The sequence below is a fragment of the Geotrypetes seraphini genome, chromosome 3, assembly GCF_902459505.1.
Source record: "Geotrypetes seraphini chromosome 3, aGeoSer1.1, whole genome shotgun sequence".
Taxonomy (NCBI): Eukaryota; Metazoa; Chordata; class Amphibia; order Gymnophiona; family Dermophiidae; genus Geotrypetes; species Geotrypetes seraphini.
In genome coordinates, this window is record NC_047086.1 from 381,613,542 (window position 1) to 381,633,584 (window position 20,043).

Genomic DNA, 20,043 nt, shown 5'->3' on the forward strand with positions numbered 1-20,043 from the left:
TGTCACCCATACGTTAAGAATATGCTGCCTGCTTGTCCTGGGATAATGGACTCTACTCTCTCTTTGACTAATCAAATTAATATTGTATCGAAAAAAACGTTTTTTTTAGTTTACGGACATTGAGGAGGGTACGTTGGTTTTTTTTCCAACAGCACCATTTTGCCGTGCTATTATATTAGCTCATCTGGATTATGCAAACTCTCTTTACATCAGTTTAAGTAAGGGCAATTCAAGGAGATTGCAGCTTATTCAGAATACGACTGCCAAGTTAATTTTTGGTAAGAGAAGATGAGATCATGTCACTCCATTGCTGAGGGCGTTACACTGGCTTTTGGTGTAATGGAGGGTTCAGTTCAAATGTGCTAGTGTGGTATTTAAAAGTCTAGATGGGATTTTTTCCCTATTACTTACACTTTTCTTCAATTCGCAACATCCCTTCTCTACTAGAAGAATACATAAATTTAAATTAGTATTCCCATCTATTAGAGGTATTCGAACTTTAGGTAGGCTCTCCCAACGCTTTGGCATTTGCCTTGGTAAAAATCTGGAGTGACCTTCCTTCAGAAATTAGATCCCTTTCCTCTTTGCCATGTTTCAGGAAAACTTTGAAGATGTATTTGTTTAAGAAATTCTTAACCAATGAATAAAGGATTGTAATTGTTTGTACACTTCTCCCTCCGTATTCGCGGTGGATGCATTCCGGATATAGGCGTGAATATGAAAAAACTGCAAATAACTTTTCAATATGTTATTCGCGGTTTTAGGAATCTGCCACCGTTTTTACTATTGAAACCGCGAATAACTTTTCAACTTTTCAGCGATTTCTGGGCAGCCAACCAGCAATTTCATGCATGCTGGGAAGAAAACTTTCTCTCTAGGGATGCTGGGAAGCTGCGTTTTCATGAGTGCACATTGGGAAACATGGCAGCAGATGGAGTTGGGAGAAAGCATGGAAGCAGTGATTTTCAGAGTTACAGTACAGTAGTGGTAAGTGATAAACTTTTTTATCAATACTGTACAATAAAAGGAAAAAACCGTAGTGATGTTTTTAGGGGGCGGAGTCAGCAGCCAAAAAATTGCGAATAATCGAAACCGTATGAAGGGAGAAGTGTACTCCTGTTTAATTATTGTTTTCTCCTACCCTTTGGGGCTAATTTTGTGAACCAGATCAAGTCCCCTTCGGGGAAAGACCCGGTATATAAAACTTAAGGATTGAATTAGATATATTCTGCCATGAAAACTTGATATCATCAAGTCGCTAGGTCTTGAACACGAGTCGATGGCAACCTAACAGATCAGTGAAGTACAATTTACTAGCCAGATAATTTTACTATTTTCTTCCCAGGAAATGTTGCACAAACAGAATAATAATTTCATGGCTATAAAATGTCTTTGAAAATTGCATAACACCACCTTGTGTGGAGCTGCTAACACTGCCAACATTAAAATTTCACTGGACCGACTTAGCAAAAGCTATGAATGATTGATATCATACCATATATATATAAAAAGGATGTACTCTGTCCAGAGAAAGGCTACTAAAATGGTGTGTGGTCTTCATCATAAGGTATATGGGGACAGACTTAAAGATCTCAATATGTATACTTTGGAGGAAAGGCAGGAGAGATAAGGGATTAGAGATTAAGGGCTAGATTTACTAAGCAAACCGATCATGTACCGATTGGTTTGCGACCCGATTTTCCTCTGTGCTGATCCAATTCCAATCCGTGCATGCAAATGAGGGAGAACGGCATTCAAATGTAGGCAGGCAGCGATTCACTAAAAAAAAAAAAAAAAAGGGACACCGACTGGACTGACCGATGCAAAATAAGCGACTGCTCAGGTCCTTTCCAACTGCCCTGCCTTCTGCCACCCTGCTCTCTGCCCTGCTTCTCTGCTCTCAGCCCCGATCTCCTGCTCGTCCCCGCAGTGCAAGCCCATGGTTTTAACCTGCGGATTTAAAGCAGGTTAAAACCACGGGCTTGCGAAGAAAAAGAAAAAAGTAAAACTGTTGAACAGAGCTGGAGGCAAGAAGGGGAAGGAAGGCAGAAAGGGATACGTCGGGGCGAGTAAAACAAACAAAAAAACCAGACAGCAAACGCATGCACAGGCCATCTACAGGCAAAGTAGATGGTCTGCGCATGCGTCGGGATCGCTACCCAGCAATCCGTGTCGTCGGATGGAGGCATGCCTCCGATCACTTCCATTTGCATGAAGATGGTTGGTGAATCGGTCGGCCTGCCTCCAATCGCCCACAGATCGGAAACGGATTGGAAGGTTAGTGAGAGAGAGAAATGTTGGAAGGTTAGAAAGAGAGAGAAATGTTCCAGAGAGGAAGTTTTTATAGATTGGAATATTATTCTAAACATAGAATCTATTGTATTTCCCAGTATCTTTCTGTTTATAATTTGTAAACTGAAACAATGGTAAGCTTAATTGATAAGGAAGGTGTGACACTTACAGGAATGGTAAGATGGAATTAGTCTTTCTGGCTTCTTTGGCCCATGCAAGTAGCATACCTTCTTGATAAACAATGCAGCCTGGATGGATGCTTAATGTATGGATTCTGTGCAGGAGCATTTAGGGTCTATCTGCGTCAACATTCCAGAGTCAGGTTGATATAATGTCCTATAGGCATCTGCTGACATTGGTTAGGCCAACAGAAAATACTGACAGCCAGCAACGTAAGGTCGGGCAGTTTGAATTTTAATATTAAGACTGGACAATTACAGTTCAAAATGTAACTTGCTTTGAACAAAAAGGTGGCAAATCTATTTGGGACAATTTATGAGGTTAAAATTCAAGGAGCTCTCCTCTTATCCATAAATACATTTATGAAAACTTCTACTTACCGCATGCCATTAAAATTTAAAGTGGAGCTCTTTTCACTTCAGCTTTTATAGATAAGTCTATAAGCACTATGCATTCCAGAAAACAAACACATTTGTCCTGCATGCTGAAAAAGAACTAGGACAACCACATAACCTAATTCGATTTCTTTTAGGAAGATTGAAAAAACAATTTCTCATAATTGATTTTTTTTTTTCTTTCTTAATGCAGTAAGCTTACATTTGTATTACATTCCATTCTTCAGGCTCATGTAGAGCTTTTTCCCTTTCTTTGTTTAGAATAGATTATTTTCTGACAGCAAGTAGGATCGAGTCAGGCACGTAGACGGGTGATGTCATTCGCGGAAGGTGCCGGGATGGAGTGCTCTCCCAGAGCTCAGTATAAAATTCCGACTTGTGTACGGCGGTCTCCTCGGCGTCTCAGTTTTGTCTCTTCTCCCCAGTTGCACGGAGGCGGAAACAAAGCTCTCCCATTAAAACCTCGGGAATTGCCATTTTTGACACAGTTTTAGTCACTTTGCCGTTTTCAAAAGGAAAAGAATGTTGCAGAAGTCAGGGTTCTGACCTTGCAGAAACATCCAGAATTTCAACACCCATAAGTGACTCTTATGTCTGGGTCCCAACCATAACTGAGACTCTAAACACTATAATCCAGTGTCACCATGAGCAGAAAGGACTACAGGGTGAAACTGAAAGAAGCCAAGAGAGAGACGTTTGGCGAAGGCACAGGCGGAAGAACAAATGGCTAAAAATGTAAAAAAGGGAGATAAAATTTTTTTCTGATATATTAGTGAAAGGAGGAAGATAAAAAATGGAATTGCTAGGCTAAAAGATGCTGGGAACAAATATGTGGAGAGTGATGAGGAGAAAGCAAATGTGCTAAACAAATACTTCTGTTCTGTGTTCACAGAAGAAAATCCTGGAGAAGGACCGAGATTGTCTGGCAAAGTTACACGAGAAAATGGAGTAGATTCTGCGCCGTTCACGGAGGAGGGTGTTTATGAGCAACTTGAAAAAGTGAAGGTGGACAAAGCGATGGGACCAGACGGGATCCATCCCAGGATACTAAGGGAGCTCAGAGAGGTTCTGGCGAGTCTTATTAAAGACTTGTTCAACAAATCTCTGGAGACGGGAGTGATTCCTGGGGATTGGAGGAGAGCGGATGTGGTCCCTATTCATAAAAGTGGTCACAGGGATGAAGCAGGAAACTACAGGCCGGTGAGCCTCACTTCAGTTGTTGGAAAAATAATGGAAGTGTTGCTGAAAGAAAGGATAGTGTATTTCCTTGAATCTAATGGGTTACAGGATCCGAGGCAACATGGCTTTACAAAAGGTAAATCGTGCCAAATGAACCTGCTATGCTAGATGTAATTTACTTGGATTTCAGCAAAGCCTTTGATACAGTTCCTCATAGGAGGCTGTTGAACAAACTTGAAGGGTTGAAGTTAGGACCCAAAGTGGTGAACTGGGTCAGAAACTGGCTGTCGGACAGACGCCAGAGGGTGGTGGTTAATGGAAGTCGCTCGAAGGAAGGAAAGGTGACTAGTGGAGTCCCTCAGGGTTCGGTGCTGGGGCCAATCCTGTTCAATATGTTTGTAAGTGACATTGCTGAAGGGTTAGAAGGAAAAGTGTGCCTTTTTGCAGATGATACCAAGATTTGTAACAGAGTAGACACCGAAGAGGGAGTGGAAAATATGAAAAAGGATCTGCAAAAGTTAGAGGAATGGTCTAATGCCTGGCAACTAAAATTCAATGCAAAGAAATGCAGAGTAATGCATTTGGGGATTAATAATAGGAAGGAACCGTATATGCTGGGAGGAGAGAAGCTGATATGCACGGACGGGGAGAGGGACCTTGGGGTGATAGTGTCCGAAGATCTAAAGGCGAAAAAACAGTGTGACAAGGCAGTGGCTGCTGCCAGAAGGATTCTGGGCTGTATAAAGAGAGGCGTAGTCAGTAGAAGGAAGAAGGTGTTGATGCCCCTGTACAGGTCATTGGTGAGGCCCCACTTGGAGTATTGTGTTCAGTTTTGGAGACTGTATCTGGCGAAAGACGTAAGAAGACTTGAGGCGGTCCAGAGGAGGGCGACGAAAATGATAGGAGGCTTGCGCCAGAAGACGTATGAGGAGAGACTGGAAGCCCTGAATATGTATACCCTAGAGGAAAGGAGAGACAGGGGAGATATGATTCAGACGTTCAAATACTTAAAGGGTATTAACATAGAACAAAATCTTTTCCAGAGAAAGGAAAATGGTAAAACCAGAGGACATAATTTGAGGTTGAGGGGTGGTAGATTCAGGGGCAATGTTAGGAAATTCTACTTTACGGAGAGGGTGGTGGATGCCTGGAATGCGCTCCCGAGAGAGGTGGTGGAGAGTAAAACTGTGACTGAGTTCAAAGAAGCGTGGGATGAACACAGAAGATTTAGAATCAGAAAATAATATTAAAGATTGAACTAGGCCAGTTACTGGGCAGACTTGTACGGTCTGCGTCTGTGTATGGCCGTTTGGAGGAGGATGGGCAGGGGAGGGCTTCAATGGCTGGGAGGGTGTAGATGGGCTGGAGTAAGTCTTAACAGAGATTTCGGCAGTTGGAACCCAAGCACAGTACCGGGTAAAGCTTTGGATTCTCGCCCAGAAATAGCTAAGAAGAAAAAAAAAAAAATTTTAAATTGAATCAGATTGGGCAGACTGGATGGACCATTCGGGTCTTTATCTGCCGTCATCTACTATGTTACTATGTTACTATGCCTTAACAACCCACAGGAGCATTTCTCTTTCTCAACCAACAGACACAAGCGAAGCTCACACCTGAACTTCGTTTCTCCACCGGTTAGAGGTTGTAAATTTAAAAGTCATCATCAACATCTTCTCGCACATCAAGCAGCATTATGGGGTAAAGACCTTGAACAATTGCTTGTGCCTGCTACCTATGGAGAATTCAGGAAACGTCTGAAAACACATTTATTCCTGAAATACTTAGGAGACCAACCCATTCAATCTTAGTCCTTAACAACCGAGCGCAAGAATCACCTGTCGCTAAATCTGTAACTCTGTTTATTCACTCAATCTGTAACATTTCTAAGCATTGTAAATCGCATAGAACTTCACGGTCCTGTGGTATATAAACTGTTATTATTTATTATTATTATTGAGGCTCAGAGGAAGCTGCTCCTAGAAATATTACATAAAAATTCTGCTGGAACACCCTTTTCCTCTGTCTGTTTAAAAATTACCTGCTTTCAATGGGTAAATGAAAAGGAGCCCTCTCCCCCCCCCCCCCCCGAGAACCTGTGGGGCACTCAGTGACCTTACCCATAACTAGTACTTTGAATAGCTTTGAGCTATACAGCAGTGGCTCATCTGTAACCAAGCACTGGTCGGTGTGTCCACATTTGAAGAGATGGTGCCCCTGGCTCGCAACGCCACCTTGGACTCCACGGAACACAAGCAGTCTCCTCAATGTTCGACAAAGAAGCAAGATGGAATATAACCACGGAGCATGTGCAATGACACAGTGCAGAAGTGTTGAAGGGGGGGGGTAACTATTTCACAGGAAGTGCTCCCTTTGGCCTCGATGGTACAAATGTCAGCTTCTGAATGATAGGATGCGTCTGCATTCTCCTCGGTTCATAGACAAAACCGCCGAAGACAAAGGCACACGCCGACAAGTGAGCGCAAGATGGAAGCGCGCGCCGAAGAAAAAGAGTGTTTTTAGGGGCTCCGACGGGGGGATTTTGTTGGGGAACTCCCCACATTTTACTTAATACAGATCGCGACGGCGTTGTGGGGGGTTTGGGGGTTTTTAACCGCCCTCATTATACTGGAAACTTAACTGTTTCCCTGTTTTTTAGGGGAAAAGTGAAGTTTTCAGTAAAATTTGGGGGTTACAACCCCCAAACCCCCCACAACGCCCCCACAACGCGGCGCGATCTGTATAAAGTAAAGTGGGAGGGTTCCCCCACACCCCCTGTCGGAGCCCTTTAAAACAGTCATTTTCTTCGGCGCGCACCTCCACATTGCGCTCAGTTGTCTGCGCGCGCCTTTGTCCCGGCGCGCTTTTGACCTGACACCATTCTCCTCAGTGTGCGATTACTTTTTTGATTCAGAATGGCTGGTCTAATCTAATCTAAGAAAGCTCAACTCGGTTTACAGCAGTTAAATAAAAGCAGAGAGGCATTATAATTGATAAATAGAAAAGATACAGCAAAATTTCAAAAGAATTAATTTTCCAAAATATTTAGCAAATAGAGTGGTTTTTAAAGATTTACGGAAGAATTGAAGCGAACTATAATGAAACTTTATTTTCAGAATTTACACCAAGATTTTTCAGGACAAAGAATTTGGATTTATCCGGATGTATCCAAGATAACACAGGACCGCAGAAAATAATTCCTTTCTATGCGTGATGAAGCAAAAAGTCAGGGGGGCTTCCTATCTTTTGGCATATCCCTGTAAATGTTTAATTCGTTACCTGGGGGATCAAGTACACTTTCTTTCTACCATCACAATTGAGAGCCTTTCTAGACCTTAAAATGATCTCTGGAGATTTGTAAGGTATACGATCAGCTGGATTTAAAAGATAAGTGGGGTTGTTAAGCCTAGTCAGCTTTCCTAATAATTAGGTTTCTTGTTTTATTTCTCTCCATGGAATCAATGGATCGCTCCTTTCTTAAATTTGTGGTCTAAGAAAGATAACACTGCACAACAATTTTTTGGTTAAGTCTTGATTCCTGAAAAGTTTTTGGTGATTATGACAGGTACCAACTTGGTATGCTCAAATATGGTTTTGGTTTTACTGCATCACGTAAGAACTATGAGAAATAGACATTTTTATGTTTACTGACAATAAAATATATAGTCAAGTTTACGTTTCGCACAAGCGACTAAATGAAACAGAATTAAAAGTGTTTTGCTCCCGAGTTTCTTTTATATTCAGTGTCTGGTGCATCACGTTGTAGCATCCAACAATAGTCGGCAAGCATTGACGGATTCCAATTGCCCTGGTATCGTTTCTCCATCGTAGCTATGTCTTGATGAAACCTTTCACCGTGCTCGTCACTCACAGCACCGAGATTTGCGGGGAAGAAGTCCAAGTGTGAATGGAGGAAATGAATCTTGAGTGACATATTGCACTTCATTCTCTTGTATGCTTTGAGAAGTTTGTCTACCAGCTGAATGTAGTTTGGGGCTCTGTAATTGCCCAGAAAATTGTCAACAACGTCTTTCAAGGCTTTCCAGCCAATTTTTTCCGGCCCAACTAACAGATCTTCAAATCGCTTGTCACTCATAACATGTCTGATCTGGGGGCCAACAAAAATACCCTCTTTGATCTTGGCATCAGTTATTCTTGGGAACATCTGTCTTAAATAACGAAAACCTTCCCCTTCCTTGTTCATTGCTTTCACAAAATTCTTCATGAGTCCCAGTTTAATGTGAAGAGGAGGCAAAAATATCTTTGTCGGGTCAACAAGCGATTCATGTGCTACATTTTTCTGTCCTGGAACTAACTTTTTATGGAGTGGCCAGTTCTTTCTAGAATAGTGCGACTCTCTGTCTCGGCTGTCCCATTCGCAGATGAAACAGCAGTACTTTGTATAGCCAAGCTGCAGTCCTAGTAACAGAGCAACGACTTTGAGGTCTCCACAGATATTCCATTTATACCTGGTATACTGGACATACTTTAGTAACATTTCCATATTCTCATATGTTTCTTTCATATGTGCTGCATAGCCAACAGGTACTGAAGGATAAACGTTGCCATTGTGCAACAGAACAGCTTTCAGGCTTAACATTGACGAATCAATGAAAAGACGCCACTCTTCCGGGTTGTGATCACAACCAAAGACCGAGAACAATCCTTCAATGTCACAACAGAAACAGAGACTGTCGACTTGTGCAAAAAATTTGGTTATATCATGATGCCGGTCTCGAAACACAGAAATTTTCGTACCTGGTGATAGCAAACACCATTCCTGCAGTCTCGAACCTAGCAGCTCAGCTTTTGCTTTTGACAGACCCAAATCTCTGACCAAATCGTTCAATTCGGACTGTGTTATCAGATGTGGATCGCCTGATGAGGATGGTTCAAAATCCGGGTCAATGTCACTGTTAGAACCCTGCACTGCAGTTTCTTCATCTGGTTCGTCTAAGGTCCAATCCTCTGGTGGTTTCGGAACTGGAAGACTGTCATCATGTGGCATGGGTCTCATTGCTGAAGGCAGATTAGGATATTCAATTGACTTCTTGTTTTTGGCAGAGAAACCAGACACATTAGTCAAACAGAAATAACAGTCCGTCACATGGTCTTTCTGTTCTCGCCATATCATCGGAACAGCAAATGGCATCGTCTTTCGAGTACCTCTGAGCCAGGCTCTCAGACTAACAGCACATGTCGCACAGCAAATGTGAGGCGCCCATTGCTTGTCTTGATCACCTATTTTGCAGCCAAAATACAGATGATAGGCTTTCTTTACAAGGGCAGTCATCGAACGTCTCTGAGGCATAAGTGTATATTCCCCACAGATATAGCAGAATGTGTCGCGGCTGTTACGACACCGACGAGACATATTGCCCGACACCAAAACGTCTATAGCATCAAGCTTACTTACTGTTATATTGCTACAGCTACTATACTACTATACTTTACTATACTGATACTATATACACACACGGACTATCTATATTAACCAAATGAGCAGGATCGGTGTATGGAAGCCACCATTATAGCATGGTGAGACAGCGCAAGCTCGTTCAGACCTGCCCAGACATGCCCAGGATGTCATCTTCCATAAAACAGCTTCCAACCTGGCTAGATTTTATGCATGGACATACCCAGGCGGCACAAACCGTTGTTGATAAGACACTTATGGGAGAAAAAATTGTTTGCATCCAAATATAAGAAAAAATCACGACAAAATTGAAGATTTCTCTGAAATGGTACGTGATGGGTAATTTTTGATGTAATATTCATGATCAGCACCCAAAATTCTATAAGAAACACCCAGCAGTGTTCAGGAAGCAAAAACTTTGTTGTGCAGTGTAATAATTGTAATGCCACATACACAATGTTTTGATGATCTTTACTTTCTGTATTTCTGCAACTTGTGATATTTTTTCAAATTAATAAATATAATTTTTTTCAAATAAATATAATTTTTTCAAATTAATGAATATAATTTTTTCAAATTAATAAAAATAAACTTTAAAAAAAAAAGAATCAAAGCGAATTAGAGTTTAACAACTTGGGATAAGTCCTGGCTGGATAACTTGCAGAGTACACAGTGATGGGGAAAACTCTGAGCATGCTATTCTCTTTGATGCCTGAGGTGAAAACTTAGAAGAAAGATTTAAGAACAAATATTTGGAAATAGCTTTGTTTCAATGTGCTTTTAGTACCGATTAACACAAAATTAAAAACCAGGATGTTCTAACAAACTTTCTAACATTCACTTCATCAAGTTCTGTACTCAGAATGTCATTATAATTCATATTTTATTTAATTACATTTATTTTCTAAAAAAAATTTTCATCTAGCCTTACATTTTATTTCTAAAATGGTTATGTTACAATTATAAAGTGCAAATATAAAGTGTAAAGTGCAATCTTGTGGAAAAACCGAACTGAGCAAAAGATGTAATCAGTTCATATAGTTCACATAGGGCTCCTTTTACAAAGGTGCGTTAGCGTTTTCAGTGCGCGCTACCCGAAAAACTACCGCCTGCTCAATAGGAGGCAGTAGCGGATAGCATGAGTGGCATTTTAGCGCGCTAAAACCGCTAGCACGCCTTTGCAAAAGGAGCCATAGTTCATCAACTGGTCTTCATAATTCATCAAGATATAAAATCCGTAAGTTCACCACCAAGAGAAATAAAATGTAAAGGATAGATGAGAAATTTTTTAGGAAATAAATGCAATTAAATAAAATATGAAATATAATGACATTCTGAGTACAGAACTTTTAGGCCTCTTTTTACTAAGCCGCATCAGGGCTTTAACGCACGGAATAGCGCACGCTAAATTGTCGCCCACGCTAGACCTTAATGCCAGCATTGAGCTGGCATTAGTTCTAGCCGCGTGGCGCGGGTTTAACGCGCACTAAAATGCTGCATGAGCTAAAAACGCTAACGCGGCTTAGTAAAAGGAACCCTTAGTACTGATGCCAGATGCTACTGATTAATGATTTAGCATTATTTTTATGACTATAATTATGTATGCTTTTGTGAACGGATTATAAATCTTTTAAATAATTCACAGAAAATTGGATTATTAGAAAATGTCTTAACCCTTTCAGGACCAAGGGACATATTTGTCCCATAACTTTAAATCCTATAAATTTTGATTGGGATAGTCTACAGTTCTAAATTTGATATGTACGGATTCCATATGATACTGCCTTTATGTAAACAAACTGGTTCCGACATTCATTCATTAGCGTCGTTGCCAGATTGACGAGAAGATTCACTTGCCACACTGTCCATAAGCCAGAAGTGTGATTTTTAAAAAAAAAAATAATGATATTTCACAAAAAAAAATCAATTTTTTGGCATCTGCAAGCCCTTTTTACCATAAAAATGTCGTCAAACCCACAAAAATTGGCCTACGATCCTTATGATCCTGAAAGGGTTAAGGATTAATGACTTAAGTTACATAGAAACAGAGAAATATGACGGCAGATAAAGGCCAAATGGCCCATCCAGTCTGCCCATCTACAGCCTCCACTATCTCCTCCTCTCCCTGAAGTTGTTAATTTTCCAAAGAAAAAAACGATACTTCTGTACAGGAGATGTTGAAGAATCACTTTGAGATTCTGGGTTTTGCTAAAGAGGCTTTACCAGTTTTGACTAAGGCATATTGAACTATCTTCTGCCTCTTCTTATGTTCAAGATTCTTTTGTTTCAACAGATAGTTTGGCTGGCTCAACACTCCTTGAAACTGAAAGGCCCTACTTTCAAGGAGGCTTGTGTTGATTGCAGTGCGTAATCAACGCAAAGGCTAGGCAAAATAAAATTGCAGAGTGGTTTGAACCAATTCGAAGGCAAGGCATAGGCAAGTTAGAACAAAATTGGAAAAGCCCGCCAAAATCACCAAATTCTTGACACTTTGTTGTGTCTGCTCGAAAACGTTTCATGAAAGCGAACTATAAAGCGACCCAACGACCAGCACACGACACAACTAATACGGTAAGTGTATTCAGGTAAAGCCTGGGCAAATGGATATCGCCTGGTAAATAACACACTTCTAAGGGGTGTTGGGGCGGAAGCAGGAATGGGTGATTCTAAGAGGCAGGAGACCAGGTATGACGTTGGGCCTGTGGCGTATCGTCACGGGGTGCGGGCGGCGACTCCCTACGGTACCCACAAACTATTGGTACGATAACAAGCAGCACCCCCAATACACCTGCAGGCAGGAAAAAAAGACAAGCAAAGGATCAGCAGTGGCAGCAAGCCCTCGGTAGACGACCTGCCAGCACGAGCTCTCTCCTAGCGACGGGGCGAGCTGCTGGAGAGATGGAGCCAAGTGGGGCTGGTGATCTACCATTGACCCCCCCTCCGCGATCTACCTGTTGAACATTATTTTTGGAGGTATCCCAAATGTCATTCTTTTTAAGTGTTAAAGTCCTTGATTCCACATCCAAGACTGGGAACCCTTTGCTTTCCGTGAATAATTGATGAGCAGCTGCTTCAGTTTTATTTGTTTTCTCTCTTACGTTTTTGTATTATATAGGACCGTTCGTCATATTGTCACTTTATTCAAGCAGTAACAGAAACTTGTTTTTTGTCCTCTTAGAAATCAATGCGTTTTTAGATTATTTTTTTTTTACCACATGTTTAACAGCTCATATTTCTTTTCCAGTTTCTACTTGAGTATATTATTCTATAACTTCATAAATAAAATATTAAACAATCCTTGAATGCAGTACTTCCAAGTTTCCTTTCAGGAGCGAGGATACCTCAGCTCAACCTTTTAGCCAATGAAGAAACTGCAAAAACCTCCCATCAGCTGATCCGTTCTTCTTTCCTCCTTCCTCCTAGCTTCACGTGCCCTGGCAATTCAGTCAACTAAGTCATTTCTCTGTGCTTAATCTCCAATTGTTCGCGTATGAAGAGTTCTGCACAAGTTCTCATAGTGCCCTACTGGCCTCAAAAGAGCTAGTTCCCTCATCAAGAATCTGGTAGCTCTTCCCTCCGAAGGGACACCACCTTGTAGTGGTGGAGGGGGACTTTTGTGTTTCAGTGACTCTGAGGGCTATGCTGTAGGGTCATCTATATCAGACAGGCCTCTGAGGAGAAACCAGATGAAGAGTATCCCAAATCCACCAGGAGCCAAGATGGTGTTGGAGGAGGATGCTTGAGAGGAGCTTTCTTGTTCATGGACTGATTCAACGTGTTGCACCCTGTAGTACTGGGGAAGCGAAAGGGCGTTGCCCGTGTCCATAAACCTCTACCCATGGGAGCTTCGTCATGTTTGGAGACTGATATACCAGGAGTGCCTACATCCCAAGATGTGGCTGCGTCTTCTGCTTTGGGAGGGGTGCCTGGTGTTACGGCGGACCTCGGTGTGGACTGGGCTTTGCTTAGCCTGGAATAGCCTGCACCCCCTTGCCCTGCAAAGTAAATGGAGAGTGGAGTCAGCAGCTCCTGATTGGTGAGGCCCGACTTTAGTACAGGAAGAGGCGGTCGGAGGATACCGCGAGTGATTTCCTTCACTCGTCGGTGCTCCGGCTGCCCTCTCCTGCCCGGTCATTCGCAGTCGGAAAATACCGCGAATGACCAGGACCGCAAATTCACGGGGGAGCCCTGTACATCTGTATCCACTCGGGGTCAGCAACACATCTCACAAAGGGATCACAATTTTTACTAACTGAACCAAAACCAAAAGGTCCAATTAACCCACTCTGATGTCTGAAAGGTATAAATGGACTTGCACATCTTGCTTATTCAATATTTGAGGTTGAAAACATTTTCCCTCCAGTTCTTCCTAACACTACTTATTTATTTATTTAAAACATTTATAATCTACCTATCAAACCTAAGCTGAGAACAAAACACCACCCATAAAATCATAACAAACAATAACAATCTAAAACAAATCACAAACATATAACCAAATACATATTATACCACTGAAAAAGGATTTCAAGCATCATAGCAGAAAATGCTATTCAACAGACTCATATTATTTAAGAGAGAAAAAGATGCACCAGTACCTGTTGGTAAATCTCACGCCATTCTTCTGAATATCTAGAGTACTGAATCTCTTGTTGTTTCGCAGTGCTTTCTCCTCCTTGCAAGTGACACGGAAGTAATGCCCCAACTGAGAATTGGACTCCAGTTTTATAGTCTTAGCAGCCTCCAAACCTATTTTGTTGAAAGGACGGGAAAATACATATTATACGACCACAAGGACAGTTGTCAAAGTCATTTCCATAGGTACTGCTTTACCTGAGACAATAATCTTTTACGAATTGTCTGCCCTATACAGTGTTCCCCCGCGAATTTGCGGCATTCTCCGACCGCCTCTTTCTGCGTGTCAAAGCAGCTCCTGATTGGTGTAGCCTGACTTTAGTACAGAAAGAGGCGGTCAGAGCATACCGCGAGTGATTTCCTTTTACTTGCTGGCGCTCCAGCTGCCCTCTCCTGCCTCTCCAGGCGAAAAACCGTATTTGCAGTTTTTCAATATTTGCGGGGGTTCCTGGAACAGAACCCCTGTGAATATCAGGGGGGGGGGGGGGGTACTGTATGTGGATAAAAAAGGCATATAGGCCCAGATTATCTAACCAGCACCAAATTTTTAGACACCATTAGGCACTCAAGGTCAGTAAAAAAAAACAACAAAATCACACCGTTTAAATGTTTTATGTTTATTAAAAATTTTTGACTGAAGTTCGGTTTGGCAACAGCACAGTTTACAAATAATAAAAAAAGAGAAAGGAACGCCATTAAAACATAGAAAAGAAAAAAAAAGAAAAGAAAATCCAAAATCAAAATGAAGAATTAAAATTTAAAATTAATTAAAGTCTAAATAGTTGTCAAAAAGAGGACTCTACTCCCAATATTTTCAAAAAAATGCTAGACCAAAAAGATATGTTTATGTGTATTAAAAGGCATTTATTAAAAGGTTATTAAAATGACGTTTTTAACTGAGTTTCAAGGCGTCTTCTGGCACCTAAAAAAATCAGCACCAGAATCGCACCTCCGTAGGTGCTTTAGGCCATCTAATGCCACTGTGGGCGTGGCTAATGCCAGAAGTGGCATCAGGTGGCCTAAAGTACTGACAAAGGTAGGTACCGGAAATGTAGGCCTGGAAAACTCTGGCCTATATTTCCAGTGCCTACCTTTGCCGTAGGTGTGATTCCATACCAAGCGCTGTTACGTGACTGGCACGCGATCAGCGGCCGCTTTTAAGGCATATGATGGTTACAGAATCCGGGACGTCAGTGCCCATTTTGCATTCTTGGAGATAGGGTTGGGGTGGGGTTCTGAATGACAAGTGCTTATGAATTTTCAGTAAGTCCCACTAAGATGGTTATTTCTTCAATAGTACTCTAACTTGGAATTGCATATAGCTCATAAATATCTCTTATTCCAAGTGATAAATATCCCTTGTGATATATGATTCAACCACTCTTAATAGCTATAAATTTCATAACTTTACTGAAGCTTCAGACCTCATAAACACCATTCATCGCTCAAATGTTTAACATAGTGATAAGTTTGACGTGTTGTCTCCTCACTGGCCCACTTTTTTATCCACAATGTAAATGAATGGTTGGGTGCCGACGGAGTGATTGTGGGAAACTATCCTTGATAAAGCTCTGAATACGCGAAACATGTGAGGTCTGAGTTTCCCCGATCATAAAATCTGAGATAAGTCATAAACCTTTAGTACATATGTAAAAGTATTTGACTAGTAACACTTTAAGGCATTTTTTTAAGCACTTTGAAACTGTTGCACTTTAAAAACTGCTCTTTAAATATTGAAATCCGATTAGGATAAAAAAGTGGGCCAGTGAGGAGACAACACATCAAGCTTATCGCTATGATAAACATTTGAGCAATGAGTGGCGTTTCTGAGGTCCGAAGCTTCAGTAAAGTTATGAAATTTATAGCTATTAAGAGTGGTTGACTCATATATCACAACGGATATTTATCACTTGGAATAAGAGGTATTTATGAATTTTCAGTAAATATACCCAGATAACTTGGTATAAATGGGTGAGATCATCATCAGCGGGATAATTCTGAAAGTATGTGCGCTTATTTTGGAAAATCCTGCAAAATCCACAGAAGTGAAAAATGTGTGTGTTTCAGACATGAATTGCTAGAAAATGCACTTCTCTCCCCTTATCTGTGGATTATATTTATACACATGGTAACATAGTAGATGACGGCAGATAAAGACCCGAATGGTCCATCCAGTCTGCCCAACCTGATTCAATTTAAATTTTTTTTTTTTGTAATTTTTCTTCTTAGCTATTTCTGGGCGAGAATCCAAAGCTTTACCCGGTACTGTGCTTGGGTTCCAACTGCCAAAATCTCTGTTAAGACTTACTCCAGCCCATCTACACCCTCCCAGCCATTGGAGCCCTCCCCTGCCCATCCTCCACCAAACGGCCATACACAGACACAGACCGTGCAAGTCTGCCCAGTAACTGGCCTAGTTCAATATTTAATATTATTTTCTGATTCTAAATCTTCTGTGTTCATCCCACGCTTCTTTTAACTCAGTCACAGTTTTACTCTCCACCACCTCTCTCGGGAGCGCATTCCAGGCATCCACTACCCTCTCCGTAAAGTAGAATTTCCTAACATTGCCCCTGAATCTACCACCCCTCAACCTCAAATTATGTCCTCTGGTTTTACCATTTTCCTTTCTCTGGAAAAGATTTTGTTCTACGTTAATACCCTTTAAGTATTTGAACGTCTGAATCATATCTCCCCTGTCTCTCCTTTCCTCTAGGGTATACATATTCAGGGCTTCCAGTCTCTCCTCATACGTCTTCTGGCGCAAGCCTCCTATCATTTTCGTCGCCCTCCTCTGGACCGCCTCAAGTCTTCTTACGTCTTTCGCCAGATACGGTCTCCAAAACTGAACACAATACTCCAAGTGGGGCCTCACCAATGACCTGTACAGGGGCATCAACACCTTCTTCCTTCTACTGACTACGCCTCTCTTTATACAGCCCAGCATCCTTCTGGCAGCAGCCACTGCCTTGTCACACTGTTTTTTTGCCTTTAGATCTTCGGACACTATCACCCCAAGGTCCCTCTCCCCGTCCGTGCATATCAGCTTCTCTCCTCCCAGCATATACGGTTCCTTCCTATTATTAATCCCCAAATGCATTACTCTGCATTTCTTTGCATTGAATTTTAGTTGCCAGGCATTAGAAGCTGAAGCTGAGAACAGGGAGGATAGCCTTTTCAGAGATCCTGCCAGTACCAAGAGCAGATGCGAAGAGGCAGACCGAGCTGCAAGCAACAAATGGATGGCTGAGGCGATGGTGTGACGAGGAAGGTTTCCTCTTTGTATGGAACTGGTCAACCTTCCTGGGGAAAAACAAGCTCTACAGGAGAGACGGACTGCATTTGAGCACGGCTGGGACGAGGATGCTGGCACGTAACATCCAGACCTGCATAGACATGACTTTAAACTGATAACAAGGGGAAAGCCGATAGTCGATCTGACCTCGACACATCGGACCACAGTATCAAGCAAGGATACTGAAACAGGAAATGGCGATAGTGGACTAGAGACAAAATGGACACTTTATGGACATAAACCCAAAGATGCAGCACAGGGACCCGAGAGGCAACTAGAAATAAAGAGCAAGACAAGGAGGAAACAGCAGGACCCAGAGGGCTATCAAAGAACAAAAAAGCGGGCAGAGGATGGGATAGACACACCACAGGAGGCAACACGTGAGGAGACCAGCAGGAGCAACAAATCAAGAGTAGATCCAAAAGAAAAGGTAACAAACTGGGACTTAAATTGCCTATATACAAATGCTAGGAGCCTAAGGACTAAAATGGGGGAGCTAGAAGTTATAGCCGGAAATAAGGACATAGACATAATAGGAATCACAGAGACATGGTGGACAGAGGACAACAAATGGGATGTGGCCCTTCCAGGGTATAAACTCTACAGGAAGGACAGAGCACACAAAAAGGGGGGAGGAATATCACTGTATATAAAGGACTCCATTCCATCATCCAGAACAGAAACAACAATAAGGGCAGACAGTCTGGAGTCACTATGGGTTAAGTTAACAGGAGGAGAAGGAGCTGACATCAAATTGGGATTGTATTATCGCCCACCAGGACAGTCAGAAGCAAACGACCTGGCACTGGAGGCCGAACTGAGGCAGGTGTGCAAAAGTGGAAGGGTGGTAGTTATGGGGGATTTCAACTATCCGGGAATAGACTGGGACATTGGGCACTCAAACTGCACGAGAGAAACTAAATTCCTAGAGGCGATAAGGGACTGTTTCATGGAGCAGCTGGTCACAGAACCAACGCGAGGGGATGCCACTCTAGACCTAATCCTCAACGGACTAGAAGGACCCGCAAAGGAAGTGGTGGTAATAGCACCATTAGGGAACAGTGATCACAACATGATCCAGTACAAATTAAACATGGGAACATCAAAGGTGAAAAGAACCAAAACGACAGCACTCAACTTCAGAAAGGGAAACTACAAGGACATGAGGAAAATGGTAGGAAAAAAGCTCAGCAGCAACTCAGGGAAGGTGAAGACCGTAAAGGAAGCCTGGACACTGCTTAAAGGCATAGTGCTCGAGGCACAAGACCTGTGCGTCCCAAGGTTTAGGAAAGGGTGCAAAAAAAATCGAACTAGAAACCCAGCATGGATAACATCTGCGGTTAAAAAGGCGATAAGCGACAAGAAATCATCCTTCAAGAAATGGAAAAAGGATCCAACAAAGGAAAACCAGGAAGAGCACAAAAGACACCAGAAAGAATGTCATAGAGAGGTCAGGAAGGCAAAGAGAGAATATGAGGAAAGACTGGCAGGAGAAGCAAGAAACTTCAAACCCTTCTTCAGGTATGTGAAAGGGAAACAACCAGCCAGAGAGGAAGTGGGACCACTGGACGACGGAGACAGGAAAGGAGCGATAAAGGAGGAAAAAGAGATAGCTGAAAGGTTAAACAAATTCTTCTCGTCGGTCTTCACCAGAGAGGACACATCCAATATCCCAGAACCCGAGGTGATTATAAACGGAGAACACGACGAAAGGCTGGTACAACTAGAGGTAAGCAAAGAGGATGTCCTCAGACAGATAGACAGACTAAAGAGTGACAAATCACCAGGCCCGGACGGCATCCACCCAAGGGTACTAAAAGAACTGAGAAACGAAATAGCAGAGACACTTCGCCAAATATGTAACCTCTCCCTAAAAACTGGGGAGATCCCAGAGGACTGGAAAATAGCAAATGTTACGCCCATCTTTAAGAAGGGATCAAGGGGTGACCCGGGAAACTACAGGCCTGTGAGCTTGACCTCGGTTCCTGGAAAGATGATGGAAGCAATGGTAAAGGACACAATCTGCGAACACATAGAAAACAATGGACAACTGAAGGCGAGCCAGCATGGCTTCTGCAAGGGAAGGTCGTGCCTCACGAACTTGCTGTACTTCTTTGAGGGAATAAACAGTCAGATGGATAAGGGTGAATCCATAGACATCATTTACCTTGACTTCCAAAAAGCCTTCGACAAGGTACCTCACGAATGGCTACTTAAAAAACTGTGGAACCACGGGGTGCAAGGGGATATCTACCGATGGATCAAACACTGGCTAGCGGGCAGGAAACAGAGGGTTGGAGTCAAAGGCCAATACTCAGATTGGCAATGGGTCACGAGCGGAGTTCCGCAGGGGTCGGTGCTGGGACCTCTACTATTCAATATATTTATTAACGATCTGGAGACGGGGACAAAATGTGAGGTTATCAAATTTGCTGTTGACACCAAACTCTGCAGCAGGGTTAGAAACACGGAAGACTGCGAAGACCTACAAAGGGACCTAACGAGACTGGAAGACTGGGCAAAAAAGTGGCAAATGAGTTTTAACGTAGAGAAATGCAAGGTCATGCATGTAGGGAAAAAGAACCCGATGTTCAACTACAAAATGGGGGGAACACTGCTAGGGGTGAGTAACCTGGAAAGGGACCTGGGGGTGA

At 42.3% G+C, this 20,043-nt stretch overlaps 1 protein-coding gene across 1 annotated transcript in view; it reads right to left on the minus strand.

Moving 5' to 3' along the window:
• MSH2 (mutS homolog 2) overlaps nt 1–20,043 on the minus strand; it is a 259,559-nt gene that overhangs the window by 56,232 nt on the left and 183,284 nt on the right. The window contains exon 10 of the mRNA XM_033936364.1: nt 14,058–14,208. Coding sequence (XP_033792255.1) covers nt 14,058–14,208 — 151 coding nt within the window. The remainder of the gene's footprint in view (nt 1–14,057; nt 14,209–20,043) is intronic.